The sequence below is a fragment of the Phasianus colchicus genome, chromosome 31 (assembly GCF_987193195.1).
Source record: "Phasianus colchicus chromosome 31, bPhaCol1.hap1.1, whole genome shotgun sequence".
NCBI lineage: Eukaryota > Metazoa > Chordata > Aves > Galliformes > Phasianidae > Phasianus > Phasianus colchicus.
In genome coordinates, this window is record NC_143466.1 from 703,484 (window position 1) to 728,080 (window position 24,597).

At 45.3% G+C, this 24,597-nt stretch overlaps 1 protein-coding gene across 3 annotated transcripts; it reads right to left on the reverse strand.

The window, feature by feature from the left end:
* Nucleotides 1-193: 193 nt before the first annotated feature.
* LOC116239049 (uncharacterized) lies at nt 194-20,040 on the reverse strand. Of its 3 annotated transcripts, none has more exons than XM_090127439.1 (2): nt 19,927-20,040; nt 194-3,569 (listed from the first exon to the last, which is right to left on the reverse strand). In XM_090127439.1, the coding sequence occupies exons 1-2, from the start codon at nt 19,941-19,943 to the stop codon at nt 1,883-1,885; spliced, it is 1,704 nt and encodes a 567-aa protein (XP_089983565.1). In that variant the 5' UTR covers nt 19,944-20,040; the 3' UTR covers nt 194-1,882. The 3 variants fall into 3 exon arrangements, with proteins under 3 accessions (XP_089983565.1, XP_089983567.1, XP_089983566.1); XM_090127441.1 differs by lacking the exon at nt 19,927-20,040 and adding an exon at nt 16,849-16,944; XM_090127440.1 differs by lacking the exon at nt 19,927-20,040 and adding an exon at nt 4,588-6,048.
* Between the last annotated feature and the right edge of the window lie 4,557 nt (nt 20,041-24,597).

A 24,597-nucleotide genomic window follows, 5' to 3' on the forward strand; every position in this document is an offset into this window, starting at 1 on the left:
TCCTCCGATCTCCACCTTGTTACTAGGAAAATGCACAGGTGACCTGGGTTGTGAATGCAGATGTGTAAAGCACTGAGTATGCTGCATGCAGGCGTAGCAGCAACTGGTGAACTAGCCACCAGGATCACCTCAAAAGCCCAAAAGCAAGCAGGGATTTAGAAGTGGCCTCAAACCAGCAATGATACAAGAGACATCATTAAATAACCATCCTTTAATTAGTGTGCAGAGTGCTGAGGAGTGTACACCTGCTTTCAAACCGTACAAAACGGGGACAGGGTAGGACTGGGATCATGAGAAGTCTGAGGGTTGGTACCTCCAGTCCCACAGACCCAGTGTGCAAGAAGGTGAATGTGACACCAGGTCCCTCTAAAGCGGCTCAGATGTGAGGATGGGACTCTGCTGGTGCCCCAAGGGACTTGGGTCTTGCTTTTGCAAGAAAAGGTCTACATGCCACCCTCTGCCCAGCAGCAGCTATCAGTCAAAGAGAATAAATTCAGATTTCAGCAGCAGCTCAGGTGGCTCTAGATCTGGTGCTGCCACTAGGGATACACTGTATGGAAACAAAGAGGGCCCAAGACTGGTTTTCTGCTCTCCCCTTCCTCATACAGATCTGGCAAACAATTTGTGTATACCCCCTTTTTTGCTTCCTACCAGCCTCACAAGCACCATGGCACAGAAAAGAGGGTGTGTCCAACTTGAGATGCCAGGCTTTTTCCTCCAGAGTGGGAGAGGTGAGGTGGCTCTTGTGTGGCTCAGCACCTCTCTTCCATCACCTCCAAGAGATCTCCACCAGCAGCATAATGAGGACCAGCACCCCCTCTTCCCTGCTTTGGCTCCCCATGGTCACCCAACTCTTCCCTTGTGCCTCGAGGCCAAATCTTAAGAACACACAACTTGCAGCCAGTGGAATGCTGACTCTGCTTTATGCCCACTGGAAGCAGCCTTCTGTACCAGCAAAATGCCAGTGTGGACCCTGCACAGCAGGGGAAAGGGCATTGTTGTCATCAATCTGATAATCAGTAGCAGAGTGAAATATGGACGGGACATTTATGCTCTAAAAGAAATGTGAGGTGCTCAGGCATTGCTGTTCCCAATCATACTTTACACCAATGCACTTATTCTCCTCAAAAATTGACAGCTATGTCTCCTCCTGCTGCAGGACTCAGTGTACCCTACTACAAGAGGATATCCAGGAGCTCCCAGCCCATGTCTTGCACTCAAGGAAAACAGCAATGTGGCTCCAAGCTTAATGCAGACATGCTGATAGAGCCTGTTGCAGGGCAAGGCTGAGTTATGGGAACTTACCGGGATGACTGGGCAGCTCTTCTTGAAACACTGAGGGGAGGAGAAGCATTAGCATAGTATCAGCTAAATACAGGACTTCCTACAGTGCTGTCAGAGCTCTGGATGTCATCTCTCAGCTGCACCGCAGCCTTGGTCAAAGCAGCTTGCCTCTGCAAGCCACTATAGCACAAGACTCACAGTACCACAAGCTTCAGCTTGTACCACCAGCAAGTCTGCAGCCAGCAGTGCTTGAGGACAGCACATTACCTCCCTGCAGGTCGGAGGACAGGAGTCTGCAACAGCCCTAACCTGAGGGCTCAGCGACCATCCCTGTGAGATCATTTCATTGGAAGCAGGAGAGAGCAGTGTATGTCAGGGTTTGGCAGAGAGAAGCCATGCAGCAGAGGCCCCAGTGGGATGGGGGTCAGGAGAAGACCTGCAGCAGCACCCACATTTTGGCCTCCTCTCCAGGTCCCCTGCACATGGCTTACTTGTGTAAGTGGACCAGCCTGGGGCTGCATGCATGCTTGTAGCATGCTCACTTCTTGCTTCAGGCTTCTTGGCCTCAAAACACTCATGCTGTGCACACTGCTCTCGTTCAGCCATCACGGTGCACGCGCTGGTGCTGCAGCAGGTTGGAGGGGTGAGCAAAGCCCTTGTCACAGACACTGCACTTGTAGGGGGTCTCACCTGTGTGCACCTTCTCATGCACTGCCAGGTAGGCCAAGTCCTTGAAGAACTTGTGGCAGAAACTGCATTTGTAGGGCCGCTCCTGGCTGTGCACACGGTGGTGCTGCAGCAGCAAGGAGGGGCGGGCAAAGGCTTTCCCACATGCTTCGCATTTGTAGGGTCGCTCCCCAGTGTGCGCCCGTTCATGGATCACGAGGTAGGACGACTGCTTGAAGGCCTTCCCACAGGTTTTGCAGACAAAGGGCCGCTCACCTGTGTGCACACGTTCATGAGAGGAAAGCGCATTGGACTGCTTGAAACCTTTTCCACAGAGCGGGCAGATGAAGGGGCGGTCACCCGTGTGCACACGCTCGTGAACCTTGAGGCTGTGGCCATAGGTGAACTTCTTACCACAGACACCGCAGACGTGGGGCTTGTCGTCGCAGTGCTGCCTCTGGTGCAGAAGGAGAGCATTGGAAGTGGGGAAATCCTTTCCACAATCTGCGCACTTGAAGGGTTTCTCGGTGCAGTGGGTCAGGGTGTGACGCTGCAGCTCGTAGGGTGTCTTGAAGCTCTTGTCACAGCAGGCGCAGTGGAATGGACGTTCACCTGTATGGATGCGCCGGTGCTCCTGGAGGTTAGAAGAACGTTTGAAACGCTTCCCACAGAGCTCGCATCGGAAGGGACGCTCCTCTGTGTGCACCAAGCGGTGGCTCTTGAAGTCTGAGTGTCGCTTGAAAGAAGCCTCGCAGAGATCACAGCGGAAAGGCCGCTCCTCATTGTGCACAACCTCATGGCTGAAGAGCTCCCAAGCACGTTTGAAGGCTTTCTCGCACACACCACACTGAAAGGGCTTCTCGTCCACAATCACCTCACGGATCTCAAACTCAGCAGCCCCGCTTGCTCCATGCTTCAGGTGTGGGGGCAGCACCACTGCTGCCTCCTCCAGCTCACCTGCTGCGCTGCCCAACACCAGCTTGGCTGTGGAGTAAATGCCATGCTCATCAATCAGTTGCACAAAATCTGGCTTGGGACGAGCATCCCCGTGAAGAGGTGGCTCGGGGGAACAAGACCGAGAAGCTTTTCCCTCCTCTTCCTCCTCTTCACTGCTCTGTGGCAACATGGGAACTTCCTTCAACCCGTTCTCCCCAAGGTTTTTCTTCCGTCGGAAGTCACTGGACTGACCCCAGATCAAGCGCAGCCTCTTTCCCCTTGAGGGCCCTGGCTCTTCAGCTCTTTCTCCTTCTCCTGGAGATGTTGGGACCAAGCTTGTTTTGGGCTTCAGGTTCAGCCGGTGCTTCCTGCATGGCTGAAGCTTTTCAGGTTCTTCTCCCACCCTTTGGCCTGGGCTTTCCATGCCCTGTGGGATGAGAGAACCTCGCCCTTGCCAGCACTGTGCTGAACATCGAGGAGAACCAATTCTGTCTTGCTTCAGGGAGTCTTTTTCCATCTGTACTTGGGTTGTATCCTCCTCTGGAGTCTCCTCCTGCTCTTCATCTTCAGGTTCATCTTCAGAAATGCAGACCCGCTGCAGAGAAAAGGGAGAATCAGAAGCTGGAGAAACTGGCTGCTCTTCCATGGCTCCAGATGCTGGATACCAACCCAGACAGGAATCTCTGCAAAAATAAGGAAAGGGAGATGTAAGCCATCGGGGAGCACAGCTACAAAACAAGGGCTATGAAGACAGTGTAGAGGAAGACATGTCAGAGCTAAGCCCACGTGCAAGGAGTACAGAGAGTCTGCAAAACCTGTCAGCAATTTCAGGTTGGCAGGGAGGTGCTAGTGAATCAAAAATACTTCTTGGAAATCTTATAACTCATTAACCTATTATTGGACACTGAATCAATTCACCCACGTAGACCACTTGCAAGTTTACTTGTGTCTACTTGATTGGAGCAGTGGTTGAAAGCCTCACTACTATACCTAGAAGCTGGGAGTTGTACCAGCTACCAGCAGCTGCCAGGCAGGGTATTCAAAGCTCTTCAGTCTGTGCTTGGTCTCACTGGGTGCACAACCCTGCATGCTGTCTGCCACGAGAAGCCACAGTTCTGGATGCATTCAGAGGATGCCAACATGTGCTGGTGCCCTTAGACAAAGTCAAGCCCGAGTTATCAGCTTCTGTGGATTCAACAACAGCAGCTTGTCTACTTCCACAAGTTTATCAGGCAGTTTTCAGACTGTTATCTTTCTTTGTACATCTCTTTCTGGTCCAAACCCTCCACTATCTCCTGTTAAAGGAACTCAGGCAGAATGGGGTTTGTGACATCAGTGTGTGGCTCATACAGAGAGCTAGTGTCTCCAGTAAGCACAAAATGACCTTCAGCCTCTTCAACAGCCAATGTGGCTGCCAGATTTGGAGCTCAAAGTCATTGTCTCAAAGGCTCTATCAGGAGAAAAGCCGGGGGATGCAGTCACAGACACGCAGGCTGGCTTTGCTGTCCCAACCCAGATACCACACAGAGATCAGTTTAGACCTGACTGATAAGTGAGGGAGGAAAACAAGGATGAAACATGATCGATCCCCTTGTACAGCTGTAACAACACATGAAATCACACCCTGAAAGTGCATGATGAGCAGCTGTCTAAAGTGAGAAGCAATCTGCAAAGAGCCAAATTTGAAAGACCCAGTTTCACCTTTGAAGTCATGAGATATTACAATAAGAGGAAGCAGTGGAGAGGATTTCAGGAGCAATCACAGGGATCGACATCCAGAGACTGTTGGTGGTGTTGAATCTGCAAGAACTGATAAACTTTGGGCACAAAGATGGAACTTCAGGCAGGCTGAGCTGTGAGCAAACACAATGTTATTAATAACAGAGTGGTTCCATTAATAGTAAGAGCTTAAATGAATAAAAAGTGTTCCAGGGAACAGTACTTATTGTCTGCTCCTCCCACCCCTGCTGGAGCTCAAGTTGCAAGAAAAACCAAAATAAAACAATTCACAACAGAACGGAGTTTCGGTGAGAAGATTTGGCTTCACTGCCACAGAGAAGGAATGATCACCGTGAAGCTTTGTCCCTCATACACATCTGTAAACCAAAGTGCCATAAAAAGGGGAACTCGGGAAGAAGTGGGGGATAAATGAGACTGAAAATCCTAAAAGACAAAGTGAAGGAAATCTGGGTTAGTTTATGAAGGTAGCAAGTTGAACAGAGGAAAGAAGGTAACTGTTAATTATATGATGAAGAGAAAACAGGGACAGAGATGAGAGAAAAAGGTATTTGTTAAACATTCTATGAACAGAAAAGGAGATGTGAGTTTGAGTAAATCAGATTAGGAGCAAAGGAAACCAGTGAAGAATAAAATGAGAAGAAATCTGAATCTAGCCAAAGTCACCTGCTGAGATAGCATCTTCCCATCGGGAAGAAGAAACACCTCCAAGGCGTTTTAAATTTCTTCCTCAAAAAAGAAGGGACATGAAGTGTGACATTAATGCGGAATGGAGCTAAGTGAAGTGCTGATTTATTCCAGGCCACCATGAATGCACTGCCACTGTTAGGTTTCAAACGCACAGTTCTGGGACTGTTCACTCTTGGTGATACATGTGGTGGGAAATTTATGGGGCACATCAAGCAAGGGGTCACACACTTTTGTTTTGGTCATGTAGACAGTTAAAGTGGCTGTGGTTTTATTGAAGGGGTAGAACAGAAAGCACTGAGGGCAAAGTGAAAAATAGCAAGGGTTTGTTGAAGCAGAACTACTACGGCAGAGAACCTCTAGGAAGAGTCAGGTGAGCACAGGTGAGGAAAAGCATCAGAATGCAGTTGGAGAGGTGTTCCCAATGCAGGAAGCAAGCAAAACCTTGGTGAAAAGCACTTTGGAGAAGATGGTGCAAAGCTGACTTTCTGTATAAGAGGTAGTGAAGAAACAGAGAGAATCATGAGGGTGGGTCAGTTAACACATGGAACAAGAGCTTGGGCTACTGCAGGCACTACCCATGGGTCAAACGTGTCCCAGAACAGCTCACAGTGCCCCATGACATCATGCTGGTGGCTCTTCCCCACCAAGTGGCCGAACATGCACTCACTCCTTGGCATCAACCTAACTATTAATGTTGTCTGAACTGAAAACACACAGCACAGGGAGTTGTATCTTATATATATAATATAGTGTATATATGAATTATATATACATATATAATATTTGTAGTACCATATTCAGTCAACATACATATATTTCTCAAATGGAATGTACAGATTGCAATCAGATATTCAACTCAAAAATCTGATTGCATCTCTTTACCAGACTGTTATAAGAGAAAAATATTCCCTGCTTCACATTCACATGCTTACTCATGCCATTGCTTTTGGCAGTCCCCACACCTGTGAACAGCCATTATCAAGGATGAAGCACAGGAAGAGTAATATTTCATAAAAAATCTCTGATTAACACCTTGAAAAAGAAGTTTTGTTACTTGTATACATTACATAAATAATTATATTCTATATTTTACGAATGCTGCTCCAAAAGTAAAACCTCCTGTTTTAGTATGTTGGCCCATGAAGTCAAAGATGGATGTAGGTGAGATGGACGTAGAGGTTGAACCTTCCCACCAATATTCCACTACATGCTCTTGCCAGATGGCAGCAGAATGGCATATGTCAAAGAACTGCATAAAAAGCAAAAGTGCATCACTGAATTCCTCCATGTGGAAAAAAATGCACCCACTGACATTCATCAAATCTTGCTGAACATTTATGGAGACCAAATAGTGGATGTGAGGATAGCAAGTCAGTGGGTGGTAATTTTCAGCAATGACAACAGCTACGGTGGATCATCTCTGCTAGTACAGGTTTTAACAAATATGGCATGCAGGCTCTTGTTCACTGTGGTCAAAATGTATCACTAACAGTGGTGACTGTGTTGAAAAATATTGTTCAATAGCTGAGAATTTGCTTTATCAGGTAGTTACTGTGCTCGCTGTATCTGCCATAGTTTCCATGGACATAAGTAGGAGACATTACTTTTGGAGCGACCTACATATAAGCATCTCTAGACAATTCCCCTTCACTCATTTTGGCCCATGCAAGCCAAAAAGTTGGGCTACTAGATGTAATCTGAAGCTGAGAAGGAATGACCACAGTCTATAGATATAATCAAGGATATATATCAGAGAAAGGATATGTAATAGAGAAAGAAAAGAATAATTTAAGTTAAAGGACGTTGCTACGACACATGTCTGAAATGGAGGATAACATGCTAAAGGGCAGTGCTGGAGTAAGTGCAAAGCAAAACAAAGCAGTGATGGACAAAATATTTAAGATGAATTAGCTCCAACTACAACTTGGAAGAAACAGTTGTTTTTGTTGTTGCTGTTGTTTTTTGTTTTCATTTTCCTCCTCAATGCAAATGGATCATTTCAGCCCAAACTCTCCAGTTTGTTCCTGTTTCCTTCAATACCAACAGAGATCTTTCATCACAGTACTCCTAAAGGAACACCATAAGCCAGCATGTCCCAGTCCCACCCCAGCATCAACACAATCTCTCCCTTCATCTCCTCGCTTTACAGCCAATACACCCAATCAATCCCAGTATCACTCAGACCCACCCATCTCACTGCACTTCCCCATCTCATTACAACCAGTCCTTTCCTATATGTCAGAGTCCAGCCCCTGCACAAGAAAGACGTGGAACTCTTGAAGCAGGTCCAGAGGAGGACCACTAAGAAAATCAGAGGGTTGGAAAAAGGTTGAGGGAATTGGGCTGGTTTAGCTTAGAGAAGGTTCTGGGGAAACCTCATTGTGGCCTTCCAATATTTGAAGGGAGAGTATGAACAGGAGGAGGTATGACTGTTTACGAGGGTGGATAGTGATAGGACAAGGGGGAATGGTTTTAAACTAAGACAGGGGAGGTTTAGGTTGGTATTAGGAGAAAGTTTTTCACACAGAGGGTGGTAAAGCACTGGAACAGGTTGCCCAAGGAGGTTGTGGATGCCCCATCCCTGGAGGCATTCAAGGCCAGGCTGCATGTGGCTCTGGGCAGCCTGGGCTGCTGGTTGGTGAGCCTGCACATAGCAGGGGGGTTGAAACTCGATGATCATTGTGGTCCTTTTCAACCCAGGCCATTCTATGATTCTATGATGATTTTTGCTACAAAAAGCAATCTGTCCCAGTATGCCCCTGAGTCACTCAGTACCAAAATGGGCCCTCATCTCATTCCCATCCTCATTACAACCAGACTCTCCCAGTACTTCCAAATCTCTCCTTTGTATTCCCGTGGAAAATCTCTATAAGTATTTAAATGTTCCAACCTTTGGTGCAATGCTTAGCAAGGAGCGGAAATGGTGTGCTTAGTTTGCAGTTTATAAAGGTCTGAAGAAAATCTCCAGAACTGGTTTCAACGTCTCAACTGACACACTGCTTAGCTGCGAAGAAGGAACAGAAATTGTGTGCTGAATTCACAGCCTGAACTGGGGAACCAAAAATGCTTGTCAAAGAGAGAGCAGAATACATCAGAGGATGGACAGCCCTACCCACACGTTTAGGCAAGTTCTCTTGTTGCAAGAGATGCCAAATTGACCAACATGACAAGTTTCTCTGCCTTCATATCCAATGAGAAGGAAGGATACTACCCTTCCCCCTTCCACACAAATTCTGAATCCCACCTACTCCCATCTTACATACCAATTATGGATACACATATGAAACAACCCCTTTTTGCAACAACAAAAAGGATTACAACTCAGTGGTCAAATATGCATCTGCCACCTGAACATGATCAGACCAGAGACTATGCTGGAACCAAAGGTGGTGATCCAAATCTTCCTTCCCTGCCTATCTAGTCCTTCTTTCCCTCTCCTCTTCACTCTCTCTCTTTTCATCTTGCATTACAATGTAACGCAAGACATATCATCACAGCTTATCACCGATAAGCTATAGATATATGAATAAATACACACTCTGTATTGTGTGTCTTGTGCTAAGTATAGCAGGGCAATATAAATAAACATTTAATCAATTATTTAGTGTCACTTCACTTTAATTTAGCCTGAGGGAAGGGAAAAGGGGAAACCATAGTTTGTGCAGCACTTGGAGCAGCATTAGTGGGAGCCCAACAGGAAAAACGTGGTACAACAAGCAGAGGCATTGATGTTTTAAACAGATGACCTTGGCATCAGGTCTTTCAGTTCAAACATCTGATCCCTCAAAATTAATAACGTGCCACAATATCCAATTTCTGCTGTGGCATGAGATGGGATTTCTGAAGTTATAGTGGATTTGGAAAACAATAAATCGTCTCTCTCACCCACAACTGTTTCCTTTGCACACACTCAACTTTTACAGTTTAACTCTCTAAATATGTGAAATTGCACCAATGTAAAACAAGACTCTAATTAAAGCAAATTACCCTAAAAAAAGTGGAGGAACTGTGGCTATCTACTTTTTAACTTAGCAGAATTTAAAGAAACAGACTAATGATATTCTGAAGAGAAAAGTAACTTTTGTCTTTAGTCTGAGCATTTAAGCAAATTGAGAAAATATATGAGGGACAGCTTGTGCCACCTGGAAGATCTTTTAATTTACTAGAAGCAATCCTAAAGAGGACTGACTGCTTTCTCTAAAGGAGTTGCAAAAAAACAAGTAGAAAATCATATGCTTATCTAACAGGAATAAAAATATGTTGTTAGTTGAAGAACACTCTAAATGCCACATACCTCATGTTTGTGGGGAATTTGGTGCTAAATCATTGGCAGATGTCCTGATTATGGGTGAGTGTTTCATATGCAGTAAAGCAGCTCCCTCACTGTGAGCTATTGAGACTCAGCCCTCAGCAGCACCCCCTACATACACACTGAAGGTACTCCAACAGCCCCAGTATAGGCTGAAATGGTGAAGAGATAATTCCGCTAAAGCACATACACGATGAAGGGAAAACTCTACAGTTTACATGGTAAATTGGTTATATTGGACTATGTAAATGATCTGGGAGATTTTTATGCACACTCACAGAAGTAGAAGTAGTCTTTGGCTTGTTTAAGGGACTAAGCATCATAAAACTGGCAGGTGAGGACTATTCTTAGGCCTAACTACTCCTGATTAGCTGAAGTGATAATAGCTCACATTCCTCATACAAGGTAGTGCAAAACTGAGCAAGACAAGAAAGAATTAAATCACTATTTAAAACCCCGTATTACCCCCAGTAAAATGGAGTGGTAGAAATAGAAAATGGTTTATTTCACAAAATGAGTTTAGCTTCACCTACAGAAAATGTCTGACACTACAGTTATACAAAACTGTGCTGGTCAAATTACCATCTCCTTATGCTATGCTTGTGATTTTTAACTAAATCTTGCAGTCATCCTACCTAAACAGTAGTGGTACTAAACATAAAATTAAGGTATAATGAATTAACCCTTCTTTTTAATGGGATAACCTGTTTGGAATTCTTCACCAAAGTGATTCTCTGTTTTCTTTTACAGCATCCTGCAGCATGACAAATAGAAAAGCTGTGTTCATGCTGCCATTCCAGTCACTAATGTCACTAGCATTGTCCCAAAGCCTGAGTTCTGTAGTTTGGTGTGCAAGGAGCTGACATGCACACAAGCACAAGACAATTATTTCATTTCTGCAGAGATGAGTGCTAAGTGGTTCATCTTAGATGAAGAGTTCATCAAGAGATGAGTGTGTCTTTGCTGTAGTACCAATTTCTTTTGTGGACCAGGGACAGAGTCACCTCAACTCTGACTCCACTGATAGCATTTACCTGCTAATTTTCATTTCAATTTCAAGTGGTAGTGCTTTCTACTATCGATTCCATTTAGAATCATAAAAGTTGGAAAAGTGCTCTAAGATATCTACTCCAACTGTCAATCCATCACCACCATGCCCACTAAACCCTTGTCCCTGAGTACCATATCTACCTTACTAATGCAAGCCATTCCATGATTTCATGACTCTGTGATTCTATAATCTTCTAAATGTTCTTTTAAACCAAGCCATTCTGGGACTCAGTGATTCTATAACATGATTATACACATACTGCTAACTTTAAGTGGCCTTGCAGGGTAAAGCAAGCAAATTTCACAGGTTTGCAGGTTTACAGGTCTGGATTGCATGCATTTCTTCCTAGGTGAGATCTAAACATCACAGATGGTCCAGTGAGGAAAAGAGAGGTGACACTGCGAGCCAACATGTGTACGACATCCATTCAGTCCAAACAAAAGTCATCTCTGATGACCAAAGAGCATGCCGTACAGAAGCCCATCACTGACACATAGATCTATCTCACTGAATTGCAAGCACCAAGCTGATGTGCCTAAATCAGAAGCATGATGGTCCTCTTCAGCTAATGAAGAGAAACAGGCAATTACACAGGACAAGTCAGCTTTTGGCTGAATTGCTTCAGAAGTTTCTCTCTGCTGGCTGTAAATCAAGTTACTGTCTGCCTGCCACATGTTAAGTTTCAAGGTATATTCTCTCTGAGATGGATGGAATGTTTGGAGGACATAAGTGGGTATTTGAAGTCAGCTTGAATCTCTGTAACATCTCAAATCAGCCCTCTCTGCCTAAAAGGTCACACAGTTCCCGTGCCACTTCATCCTCTCCTGATGATATTGCCTCTAGTACATGAAAGCTTTCTTGTTCTGATGGTAGGGATATGTTATATATTAAGGTTCTCTTGTGTAGCCACCACCCTCCTCCAGAAGAGGTTTAGCTGCTGTCATGAATTCCTCATGCAACCCTCAGAGCCTCTTGGCCCCTCTGCAACATTCCATCCAAACCTTAAACCATTTCTGTGCTGCTTCTCACCTTAATCCCCCTTGTAGATAAATAAAATTTCTGTCTTGCTCCTGTGAGTCTGTCTGATGTTCTGTGTCATGGTCGTATCACCATGAGCTTCACCTTGTTTCTGCTCTAACGATGAAAAGCCAGTCCCCAAACAGTGGTCACCCCACCAGTCAACTACCCCCTCAGTATAATTGTTAAGTGTGACACCGTATGATGTGAGATATCCCTTTGTCCAATTTGGACCAGTTGTCTGGTTCTGTCCTGTCCTCTCTCCCTGTGCACCCCCAGCCTCTTGTCAAGGAGGTAAAGTACTTGGCATTGTATAAGCACAGTTCAATGACACCTAAAACACTGATGTGTGACCAACATTATTCTCATCCAAAATCCACAGCAGAGCACAATGTAGCCACTATGAAGAAAGTTAACTGTATCCTAGCTGACATTAATACAGGTTGTCATCTTGCCTGCCCACAAAAACAGCTTGACGTGGCTGACCAAGTTGGAGACAGTGTCAATATTGAGATGTAGACTCTAGCGCCCTGCTTTGATGGGATAAAGCACTCATGCTGTGTTAATGGGTACAAAGCACGCAGCAACAAATCACAATAAAAATAATAATAATCTGTGTTAGACCCTAAGCCTTGATTGGACATCCTCCGTATGGAAAATGATGGGTGAAATAGAGATGTGTCTCTCCTCCAACACAGTTCCAGCTGTCCCCCTCCTGTCTTCCACAAATGCTTGTGGTTGCCTCAACCCCAGAAACCGCTTTGCTTTCCCTTTCCGGGAGGGAAAAACTGTGCTGTCATTCAGTGACAATTGGATAGGCTGAAGGGTTGGACAGACAGGAATATTATGAGGTTTGACAAGGACAAGTGCAGAGTCCTACACCTGGGCAGGAATAATGGCATATAGGCAGAGGTTAGGGGCTCACCAGCTGGAAAGAAGCTCAGCAGAGTAAGACAGGTGTCCTGGTGGCCATGAGCCAGCAGTGTACTCTTGCAGCCAAGAAGGCCGATGGCATCCTGGGCTACATTAGACAGAATTTTGCTAGAAGGGCAAGGGAGGTTCTCCTTCCCCTCTACTCTGCCGTGAACTACTGCAGAGAGTCCAGCAGAGATGACTGGGGCCTAGAGCACCTCACAGGGACATCACAAGGGTCAACAGGCACAGACTGAATCCAGAAAGCTCCATATGAACACAAAGGAAAGACTCTTCACTTTGAGGGTGAAAGAGCACTGGAACAAGTTCAACAGAGAGGTGGTGGAGTCTCCTTCTCTGGTGATATTCAAAATCTGCATTACACTTTCATGTTCAGTATACCTCATGGAAGCTGCATTAGCAAGAAGGCTTTAGTGTCCCTCACAATCCCTGTGATTCTGAGTGATGCTGTGGGAGCCTCTTGCTTGCCTTCCTGGCATCTCCAAGATCAGGAAAATTAACTTCTGCATTCACCACCACGAAAAAGGTTTCTCTGTGTGGTGCTGAGGGACCAAATTCCTTTTTCTAGCTACACCTAGGAACTAGTACTCTATTCCAGCCACAAAATCCCTGTGTGTCCCCATTCCCCCACGGACGGTCCAGAATCAGCTGAGCTGAGAGGACTTGTTTGCTTATCAGATTCCCGAAACAGTTCAATTTCACAATCTTACAGCCTACATCACGTAGACTACTGGTAATGGCACAAGATTCCTGGCAGAGGTTTGGCTTCGCCTAGTTGCTGAGCCAGGGAAAATGAAGGGAGGTTTTGGGATGGAGGGGAGGAGCCAGGGCTGTGAGGAATTTCAAATACCCCATTTCTTGGGTACATGTCCTGCTTCCTCTCTGCAATGCTCTCTGTGACCAACATGAGGTTCATCCTCCTGCCATGTCTTTGGGGTAAGTGGAGTTCTTTTCTCTTTGATTTTATCTTTTGCCAGTTGTTCTCCTCTGCCATTACTGCTTTTTTTTCCTATGGCACAAAGCAAATGTGACATTGCAAGGAAGTGAAATGCAGCTGGTGATGTCTGCAGTGAGCTGAATCCTCCTTCTCTAGGTTAGATGCCTGCAATTAGTCATCCATATCTGACAGCTCAGTGTGGATGCTCAGATCCTCTCTCTGCAATCTTGGACATCCACAGCTGGACATTTGGGTGCTGCCCCTATCGGACACCCCAAGTGCCTCATTGAGTCCCAACCCTTATAAGAAAACTGCACACAGCCGGGTTCCCTGCCCTTGCTTCTGTTATGTAGATTCATAGGATCTGTAGGTTTCCACGTGTCAGAGATGGGAGCAGAACTGGAAATCTTAAAAATATCTGAAAGAAAGTGGAAAAATGGTCTATAATGCTAATGCCACTTGTGGTGTCAGCAATGCTGCCCTTGCCTCAGGCTTTTAATCATTGCTTGGGACCTTGCCAGCCTGCCACATTTAGGAGCAGAAATTGCTGTTCGCACTGAGCCCTTCTTTGCTGCTGACCTCCACAGTGCATACAAAGTTCCCTTCTCCTGACTTCCCAGGACAAATAGATCTTGGCAGGCTCTGCTCTCCCTTTCACGGTTTGCTTCAGCATCTATCCAAACCCCAGATGAAGCAGTAACCACTTTGCACAGGTTTCCATCTCAAAAGCACTTCTTTGCAGAACCCCATAATCAGAGCTGTCCATGTTGCAATTCATCATATCTTGGATGGGAGGGATATGCATCATTCCACTGATTATTGCAGAAGCCTAGGTAATCAGCCTGGACAACAACTCGCTGTCATGAGTATGGATGAGGGGAGGAGGGAAATCCCAACTGTGCTGTTATACTTCCTCAATACTTGTCCAAATAATTATATTTTTCCCAGTACAGAATCACAGAAACACAGAATGGCCGGGCTTGAAAGGGACCTCAAGGATCATGAATCTCCAACCCCCCTGCCACATGCAGGGCCACCAACCTCCTCTTTTAATGCTATACCAGGCTGCCCAGGGCCACATCCAATCTGGCCTTGAACACTTCCAGGGACGGGGCATCCACAACCTCTCTGGGCAGCCTGTTCCAGTACCTCACCACTCTCTCTGTAAAGAATTTCCCCCTTACGTCCAACCAAAATCTCCCCTCCCTCAACTTAAAACCATTTCCCCTTGTCCTGCAGTTATCTACCCTTTCAAAGAGTTGATTCCCCTCCTGGAACATATATGTGTGTGTGTGTCTGTGTGTGTGTATATTCACTTTTTCTTCCCTTATGTGATCTCTGGATTCCAGAAACTGCAGGCACTGAGAAAGGGAAAACCCACTGGCAGCAGGGCTTGGGAGGCTGACAACAATGATGAGCTGTAGCAGTGCTCTCAGTGTGTCATCTCTTGTCTGATGTCTTGCCTACATGAATCCCCATACTTAGTGAACCAATTAGACTCACAGTAACATCCTATATTTCTTCTATTCCAGCTTCCCTTGCAAGAGTTCTGCTGGTAGGTCAGTATTTGTATCACTCAGTGGAACTGGAAGCGAGCATTCACTTCTGTCATAAAATGTCACACAAAACCATGCTGTGTATAATCAAAAGATTCAAGTGTGGTACTCAGAACCAAGACACCTTCGTCCAAATCCTGTTACTGTGGCCAAGGGTTTTCATAGAATCATTGAGGTTGTAACAAACTTCTAAGATAATCTAGTACAGCCATCAACCCATCACCAACATATCCACTATACATGTCCTTAAGTGCCATATGTACCCTTTTCTTGAACATCAAGAACAGTGATTCCACTCCTCTCTGAGCAGCCTGTTTCAATGCCTAACCACTCTTTCTGAGAATAAATTTTTCCTAATTTCCAACCTGAACCTCCTTTGGCACAACTCGAGGCTATTACTTCTTTCCCTATCACTACCTCCTGTGACTGGTGCTCAGAGTTGATGTCATTTGCAACTAGTGCATTTCATTCAATTCTTCTGTGCACCAGAAGGGTTGAATTTTTTAAAAATATACAGTTAGTGTTAGTAAGCATCTATTTTTGGAATGTAGAGAGTACATCTTTTAACAGGACAAGGGGAAATGGCCTTAAGTTGCACCAGGATAAGTTTAGGTTGGATATCAGGATAAACTTCTTTACAGAAATGGTTGTTAAGCGCTGGAATGGGCTGCCCAGGGAGGTGGTTGAGTCACCATCATAGGAATCATAGAATCACAAGGTTGGAAATGACCTATAAGATCATCTGGTCCAACCGTCTTCACACTGCCACTGCTACCACCAACACTAAACCAGATCTCGCAGCTCCTTGTCCAGACGCCTCTTGAACAACTCCACCACCTCCCTGTGCAGCCACTGCAGTGCCCGACCACTCTGAGAGAAGATGTTCTTCCTTAAGTCCAACCTAAACCTCCTCTGGTACAACTCGCGGCCACTTCCCCAGGTCCTGTTCCTTGTCTGGGAGAAGAGGCCAAACCCCTTCTCATCACAACCTCCCTTCAGGAAGTTGTATAGTGCAATGAGGTCTCCCCTGAGCCTCCTCTTCTCCAGACTAAACAATCCCAGCTCCCTCAGCATCCCTGGATGCGTTTAAAAACCGTTTGGACATGGTGCTCAGGGACATGATTTAGCAGAGCGTTGTTAGAGTTAGGGTAGTATGGTTAGGTCATGGTTGGACTCGATGATCTTTAAGGTCTCTTCCAACCTGAATGATTCTGTGATTCTAACAGCGATGAGTAAAAACTCATATATGTCCACACAACCTCTGCATCTTGTGCTAAGTATCACACTGGGATACATATAAACATTTAACCGACTGCTTGCCGTCATTTCACCTCCGTTTAGCTAGGAGTGACTTTGAAATCTCACACACCCCGGTCTGACGGAGCCGTGACAACCCCCAGTACCAACGCGGGTCCTCATCCCATCGTTATCCCCACCCCCATCTCATTACAATCATGCCGCCCCTGTATGTCCCACTCCTCCCCCAGTACCACCACGGGCCCTCAGCTCATCGCCATCCCCATCCCATTACAGCCAGACCGTCCCCGTACGCCCCAACCCCGCAGCACCAACATGGACCCTCATCTCACCCCCTCCCCGTTACAACCAGACCCGCCCAGTTTGTACCTAATATCAACGCTGCCCCTCTCACCTCAATGCTCCCACCCCGACGTTACAACCGGACCCTCCCAGTATAAATTTTATAGTTTAAAGCCATTCCCTCAGGACTCACCCCAGCCGGGCCCCACCGCCGCCCCCCCCCTCACATCCGCCCGGCGCCGCTGCACGGCGCCTTCTCCCCCGTGCCAACTTCCGGCCGCGCTGCGCCGAGCGTGACGCCACTTCCGGTAGCGGAGAGCGTAACGTAGCGTGAGCCGATATGGGTAGGGCGCATGCGCACGACTTGTGCGGTACGCGGGGCGGCGCATGCGTAAATAGCGCGCTGACGGGGCGGGAGCAAAGCGGTAAACTTCAGCAGCTGCTGTGTCGTGGCTTCCAGTCCTTTTTTCCCCCCTTCTTTGGCCACGTTGTTCTTATATCATTCCTGATCCAACTTTGCTTGGCATGGCTGAGTGTGTGGTTTTGTGATTTGGGATGCACTCAGACCGCGTGGGACCTGCACAGCCCCCAGAGGAGGAGTCAGGCACCACAAAAGGGATTTCTTCCCATCCCTACGTGGTGCTGAGTCAGCAGGCTGAATGCAGGATCTGGAGGTGGTTAGAAAGCCTCCAAGGACCGTGCTGGAAGTTGTAGGCTGCCATGAGGTCTCTGTTAGTCCCCCCTTCTTTGGGCCCAGCAAACCAAGAGACCTCAATGGCTCCTTGTACTTCTCCCAATCTTTCCCCAACTTCATAGCCCACCTTTGGGCACTCTAACAGTTTTATATCCTTAAATGGTGGAAACCAAAACGGCACAAACAGTGCTTGAGGTGAGGCTGCATCCACAGCTTCTCTGGGTAGCCTGATCTTGTGCCTCATCAATAAAGAATTTCCTCCTAATATCTAACCAAAATTTCCCTTCTTTTATTTAAAATCCATTCCACTTTGCCCTAGACAAAAAGTTCCTTTCAGTCTTAAACCTTCTGTAATTCTGTGATCCCAGACACTACAGCAAAAATTGTGGTGGGAGCTCATGGAGTCTCCTTTTTCTTGTGTAAATAAGCCTTGAAGAACCATGGCATTTGTCCAGCCCTGTTTTTTTTTTTGTTTTTTTTTTCCCCAAGAAGTTCACAACAAGGCTGCGTTGCTTCCCATTGGCACCAGCCCAGGATATGGATTCCCCTACCTCCATTCTGCTTCCCTTGTGCTCACTGCAGCTTTTATGGACCTTCTTCATCTGCCAGCACTCCATGCACACCTTTTTTTTCTGCTCTCAAATTCATGCCCATAGTTCAGGGACCTCCTCAAGATAAGGCCTGGTGGCTACCATATAGACCTGGGATTGTGGATGGTCTCACCTGTCTTCTTGGTGATCTCAATTCCTGCGCTCCAGGATTGGGGTGTGCTAAGGAGGATCTGCTTGAGGTCACTGCACTTCTCTATGAGGACAGGATGCTGGAAGATGGAGTGGAAGGAGAGCTTGGAGACACTGGAAAGCCAGAGAGAGAAATGTAATAGGACCTGGGGATCTTGTTCATCTGGAGTGCAGGTCTCTGGTCATTTGGGAAGAGAGCAGCTTGGAGCCAAGCCTCACTGAAGCCAGTTGTCACATCAGTCTTCCAAAATCACAACAGATGAGACAAGTAGAAGCAAGGAGGTTTGCTGATTTCTTACTGGAGCAGTGAAAGAAGTTGATGAGACAATCCAGCTCTCTATTAACCTTAGATACCCCAAGGAGCTTGGTCCAGAGGGGAATTCTCAAAATCCCACATCATGTCCCATAGGATGTGCTGGTGGTTGGGAAATCCCAGGCCATCTCAGCCTGCTATGGCTGGAATTTCCTGGATCTGCCTTGCTCTGCACTGAACATCCAATCACACTGAGGGCAGGCAGGCAAAGTGAAGCAGGAGGTGTTGCCCAAGCTGTGAGATGCACCCTGCACTGCTTCTGGTGGGGACAGAGTTAATTTCCTTCCCAGCAGCTGCTGTCATGCTAGTGTTTGGATTTATGATGAAAACAATGGAATGAAAGCACACAGATGTCGTCGTTGCAGAGCACTGCTTGCACAGAGCCAAGGACTCTCCAGCCTCTGATACTGCAGGAACTGGGTGGGACAGATGAACCCAAATGGTTCAAGGAGATATTCTATACTATATGATGAGCTCAGCAATGACGGATGAAGAAAAGGAGGAAGGGAGGAACATTTAAAATTACAGTGTTTGTCTTCTCTATTAACCATTGTGCAGGATGGAGTCCTGGAAATAACTGAAAATCTGCCTGCTGGTGAGAAGGAATGAACTAATTCCATATTGTGCTTTGCTTGCACATGCAGCTTTGGCTTTACCTGCTAACCTCTATCTCAACTGACGAGTTTTATTGCCCATTCCTATTCATTTCTCTTCCCCATCCTTGCTAGATAAGGCATTAAGGCAACAGACCTGTACGGGTCCTACGATGAAAAAGCAGGAGAACAAAGCAGTTGCAGCCATCCAAGGCAGGCTGTATTTCCCAGTCCAGTTTCTGACTACTTTCCCGGCAAGAAGTGAATGAGGAAACCAGTCCTTGTGTTTGCTTTCAAACAAAGAGTCAATGTTTGCATAGCTCTGATGAAGCTGCTCAGGTTACCATCAGCTGTCCTTGCAAATCTCCATCTATCACCGCCTCAATATAATCTTTTTTTTTTTTTTTTAATACTTTTATATATTTACAAACATCCACTTATACTCCATTTCTCTTTTTTTAATTTAATTTTTTTTTCACTCGAATATTTTCCTTTTTCCTTCTCTATTCCCCTAAAAATTTAGGTATCAATTTAGCTCTTGCTGGGAGAACTCTGTTTCCCATAGTTTTCCACTGAAGTGGCACACACACAGTTTCAATGGAAGCCTTCCCTTTGGCTATCAGACAATGCAAAGTGAAGGGGAATGGATGGAGCCTGGCTGCCTTGGCCTCTTCTTTAGCACCTTTGCTTCTGGAGGGGATTGAAATGCATTTCCTGCATATTTGGGATGACTTCTTTTTATATTGAGGATAGAAAACCTACATTCCCTGCAAAGAACATCAGGATGAAGTGGGAGAAAAATGTAACAAAACTTAGCAAAGGGTAAGAAAACTTATATATATATATAAATGTATGTAAGTATGCATATATATATGTATAATATATATGTGTATCCATAAAAATCAAAGCAAAATTAAGTATAATTACTCACGACTGCTCAGCATGCATGGGAGCATCTCAGCCATTCCACAAGCCCACTGCACAGCTCACCTCAGTGCTTGCAGCATGCAGCTGGAAGCCCCAGAGTATTTTCTGTTATGTGTAGGATGGGGTGGAGCTATGCCAAGCCTTTAAAAAAAAAATAAAAAAAAAAAAGTAGAAAACAGTTTCCATTCTTGGACCAATCACTGCAGAGACTGCTGGAGTCACAGCTCAATAGCTTGTTCTAATAGCATTGTGTTCCCTAGTAGATGAGTTTTCCTCTCACTATGTAAAACGGCCTTGAATGCTGGAGCCAAAATACATCAAGATAGCAAAGGATAATACTTCATAACAGCACAGCTCTTGCATTTGCTGGGGAGAAACTGCTGAAGCTTTGGGGAAAGGATGCATCCAAGACATTTCAGAGGGGATGAGAAGCAGAAAATCAGTGCAAGAATTTTGCAGTTGTGCAGGTTGAGGTATTGAACAGGTGCTGTGCTTTACATGAAGGTGTCCAACCTTTTAGCTTGCCTGGGCCATGTTGAGCGAAGAGGAATTGTACTGGGCCTCATAAACAAAGGTTGCTTTCAAAGTAATGCTTCCTATATATTTCCATGGAAATGACAACTTAATAACACTGTTTGGTAGGGCAAGTTCTCAGCTAAAAGTCGCTATTTTTCGAGATAGCCACTACCACTAGCTATGCATTTTCACTAATGATCAACAAGAGCCCGCATGCCATGCTTATAAAAATCTGCACAAGTGGATGTGACCACTGTCACTGTCATCACTGCTGAAAGGCACCACCACCACCTCTCTGTGCTCACACCCACCAGTTGGTCTCCATAAACATTCAGCAACATTCAGCAAGTGTTGGTTAATGTCAATGAGTGCCTTTTTTTTTTTTTTTCCAATGGAGAAATTAAATTTCAGCCCTTTGTATGTCAGGTGCCATTCTGTTGGACTCCCCCTCTGCTGCCATCTGTCACACAGCAACAACATTTAGCAGAATATTGGTGGGAAACAACCTCTATTGCCATCCCACCAACATCTGCTTTTAACATTGTGGGCCAACATACTAAAATGGGAGGCATTACTTTTGGAGCAACTCTTATATGGAATACAGTTAAAATATATAAGTAACGGAATTTATTTTAATTTCTATTTTTTTTCATTAAAACAGTAAAAAAAAAAAAAAAAAAAGCAAGACATGAAACTAGTGGGATATTTGACCTTGTGTTTGTGACACTTACATTATCAGTCTGGTTCAATAGAAGTATCCATTCTCAATGAATTCTCATGGTGCTCATCAGAGATTTTTGGTGAAATGTTACTCTTCCTGTCCTTCATCCTTGACAGCAGTTTCTCCCAAGTGTGCATACTGCCAGAAGTGGTGGCATGAATAAGACACTACAGTGAATCAGGGGATATTTCTCTCTTATAACAATCTGGTAAGAAGGTGTGATCATATTTTTGAGTTGAATGCCTGATTTCAGCTCTGCACAATTCATTAGAAAATACTCATGTGATGTATTTATATCAACTGAAAATGGAGTTGCAAATGTACAAAATATTGATGATCTTTTTGGCAATCTTGAAGCCTGTTCTCAGATTCTTTTGTCAGGATCTCCGTGCCCAGGTTTCAGCCTTGACAGCCTTAATAGCACAGCACTGTTCGGTTGGTGCTGAGTGATGGGTACCCGAGGTGGGAAAGATCCACTGCCATGATGGTGTGGGGCTGGGGGTGGCCCCATAGCGAGTTGTGCTGGACTGCAGGTTGGACCTGCCTGGCTATGCCATGAGCAGGTTGGTTGTGCATTAACGCACAGCAGGGCAGCATGGCCACTCCGTGTTTTCTTTGGAATTCTGTGCAATGTTGTTATTTCTCATCTCTGCGAGCTGTGAGTCTGCTGCATGGCTTGGATAATTTAGGAAAGAAAAAAAAAAAAGTATTTGGGACAAAAGCAAGAAAATGAGTTACAAGAATCGGAGGGATTTAGAAGCAAACACTGCTCCTTATACTCCTTTCCTGGAAAGGTCTTTGGTCCTAGATTGTCTGACCCCTTTTTCTCTTCCACAAAGAAACCCAAACCCTTGGTCAGGGGTTGTGGGGCTGGTGCCACAGTTCCCAAATCTCTGAGCTGCAGCAATACAGCAGGACACATCCCGTGCATCCCATGTCCCTTGTTGGGCTGATGGTGCCATCCTGTGGCTACAACTTCTTTCAACATCCCATTTGACTCCTGACAAATCTGAAATAGGATTCTGATTCCTGACAAGTTTGTCTTGAATGCAAACCACTTAAGGTTTGGAGAAAGAACATCTGGCAAACCGACTGGGACAATTCAGCTGCTTAATGCATTACTTTTCTGCAGTAGCAGCTGTTGCAGGAATACATGAGCAGTGGATCTCCATTTTAGATGCATCTCCATGAGAAATGACATTTCAGCAGAGGCTCCTGCTCTGTATGCCCTGGGAAACTGGAAACTTGCTGCAATGCCCTGTTTCCAATTCTTATTTTCAGGTGAAGGCAAAGGTACTGCTAAACAAGGGACTGAGCAGATTGCAAAAAGTTTCTTTTTGTAAGTTTTGAAAGCAGTTTGAGCTGCTTCCTGCATCTAAAACACAGCCAGCAGCATGTACCTGGGTAAGAAAGGATGTATTTGGTTCGTAGTCACTCACATGCCAAAGTGTCAAGATTTAGGATAAACCGATAACATGCATAATCACCAAACTCACGTATGTCTTTGCAAATACAAAATGTCAGTCTCCCCAGCACAAGAATATGTGCAGGGAAGTGTGAGCTTGATTGTTTGCAGGTGATTCGAAGGTTGACCTGGCTCTTTGTGTGGAGTTTGTCAATAGGCAAAGCATAACTCAGGGGTCAGTACTGGAAACTGCCTTGTTCAGTGTCTTTATTGATGCCCTAGATGAGGCCACTAGGTGCACCCTTAGTAAGCTTGCAGATGACACCATGAGTTGCCATGAGTGCACCCTTGGTAATTTTACAGATGACACCCAGGTGGAAGGAAGTGTTGATCTGCCTGAGGATAGGAAGCCCTACAGATGTACCTGGTCAGGTTGCATAGCTGGGCTGTGGCCAGTGGGATGATGTTCAACAAGACCAAGTGCCAGGTCCTGCACTTTGGCCACAACAACCACAGGCAGTGCTACAGGCTTGGGGTAGAGTGGCTGTAAGACTATGTGGAAGAAATGGACATGGGGGGAATTGGTCAACATTGGCTGAACATGAGACAGCAGTGTGCCAGGGTGGCCAAGAAGAACAGTAGCATCCTGGCTTCCATCAGAAATAGTGCTTTCAGCAGGAGCAGGGAAGTGATCATCCCTCTGTACTCAGCCACACTTGAGTGCTGTGTTCAGTTTTGGGCACCTCAATACAAGGACACTGAGGCCTTCCACTGAGGAACTTGATGATCACTGTGGTCCTTTTCAACCCAGGCCATTCTGTGATTCTATGAATATTCTTACAAGCAAACAAATTGCCCAATTTTTTAATGATCATTTAGACTAACATAGTTTCTCTTTGGAGATAAGCAAGCCTACAGTTGTTAATTAGCCACCAATTATAAAAGGACAGCCAGATCTTCAGGTAAAGATGTGGAGTCTCCCTTGGACTGCAAGACAAAAACAATTCTTGGTAATGTTTTGTGGCTTTCCTTGTAGCTTTCAGTTTAGTTGAACTTGTGTCTCAACTGCAAGCAACAAATGGGTTAAGTGAATTTATTGGTCCCACTGTACCTGTGGTTGGTTAACATTCCTCTGTGAAGTGTTTAAACATTTCTTAATCCCATTTTCCCCCGTTTGCTTCGAAAACAAAACTACTCAAACATTTTTGACATGCATTATGTGTTTTATTTACTTTTTGATCTACTTAATCAGCGCATTGTGTTACACACAGTTGTCAAAGTACTTTCATTTTCAAGGAAGAACTTACTGCATCCCTTCCATTTAGAAAATACTTTTAATTTAACATATGTCCACATGGCTGCCATTTTACAAGAAGTATTGCTTGCATTTTGCTTGCTTCTAATTGATGGCATTAAACACTACTGTCTGTTTAATGATCTACAGAGAACATAAAATGCTGCACTGGGGAAGAACTTCTCTTCCTCTCACTTTAATGTCGTTCCAAAGGTTTCTCATTTGACAAAAGAGAAATAATCTTCAGCTCATGAGAATAGGGAGGCTCAAGTGCCTGTGGGCTTTTCAGAGCAGCTGTGCGATGTATAAATGGTAAGAAATGCAGATGCTGCAGGAGGAAGCCATTAATGCTTTTTTTTGTTGTTTTTTTTGTTGTTGTTTTTTTAATATATATTTTTGAAGGAAAATGGAGAGTCCATGGGAAAACATAAGGGCACAGAAGAAAAGTGTGGTTCTTGCAGTGGGTTTGGAGCAGAGAACACACGGGACTAGCACTGCTCACTGATTTACAGGAAAGGGGTGGCTGTTGGACTTTGGATCTCGTTAATCATTGCTCTAGAATGGTGCAACAAAGAAACCATTTCCCTCCACTTTTGATTCTCTCTGAGCTTCTGGAAGAAGAGCTGTATTTTGTGTAGAGAACTGAGAGTTTGGGTTTCCAACTGCCTCCTGTCACCCGGTTGTCCAGGCTCTTCTTAAGATAGCTTCTATGCACCCATCCCAGCTGTGAGGGCAGGTA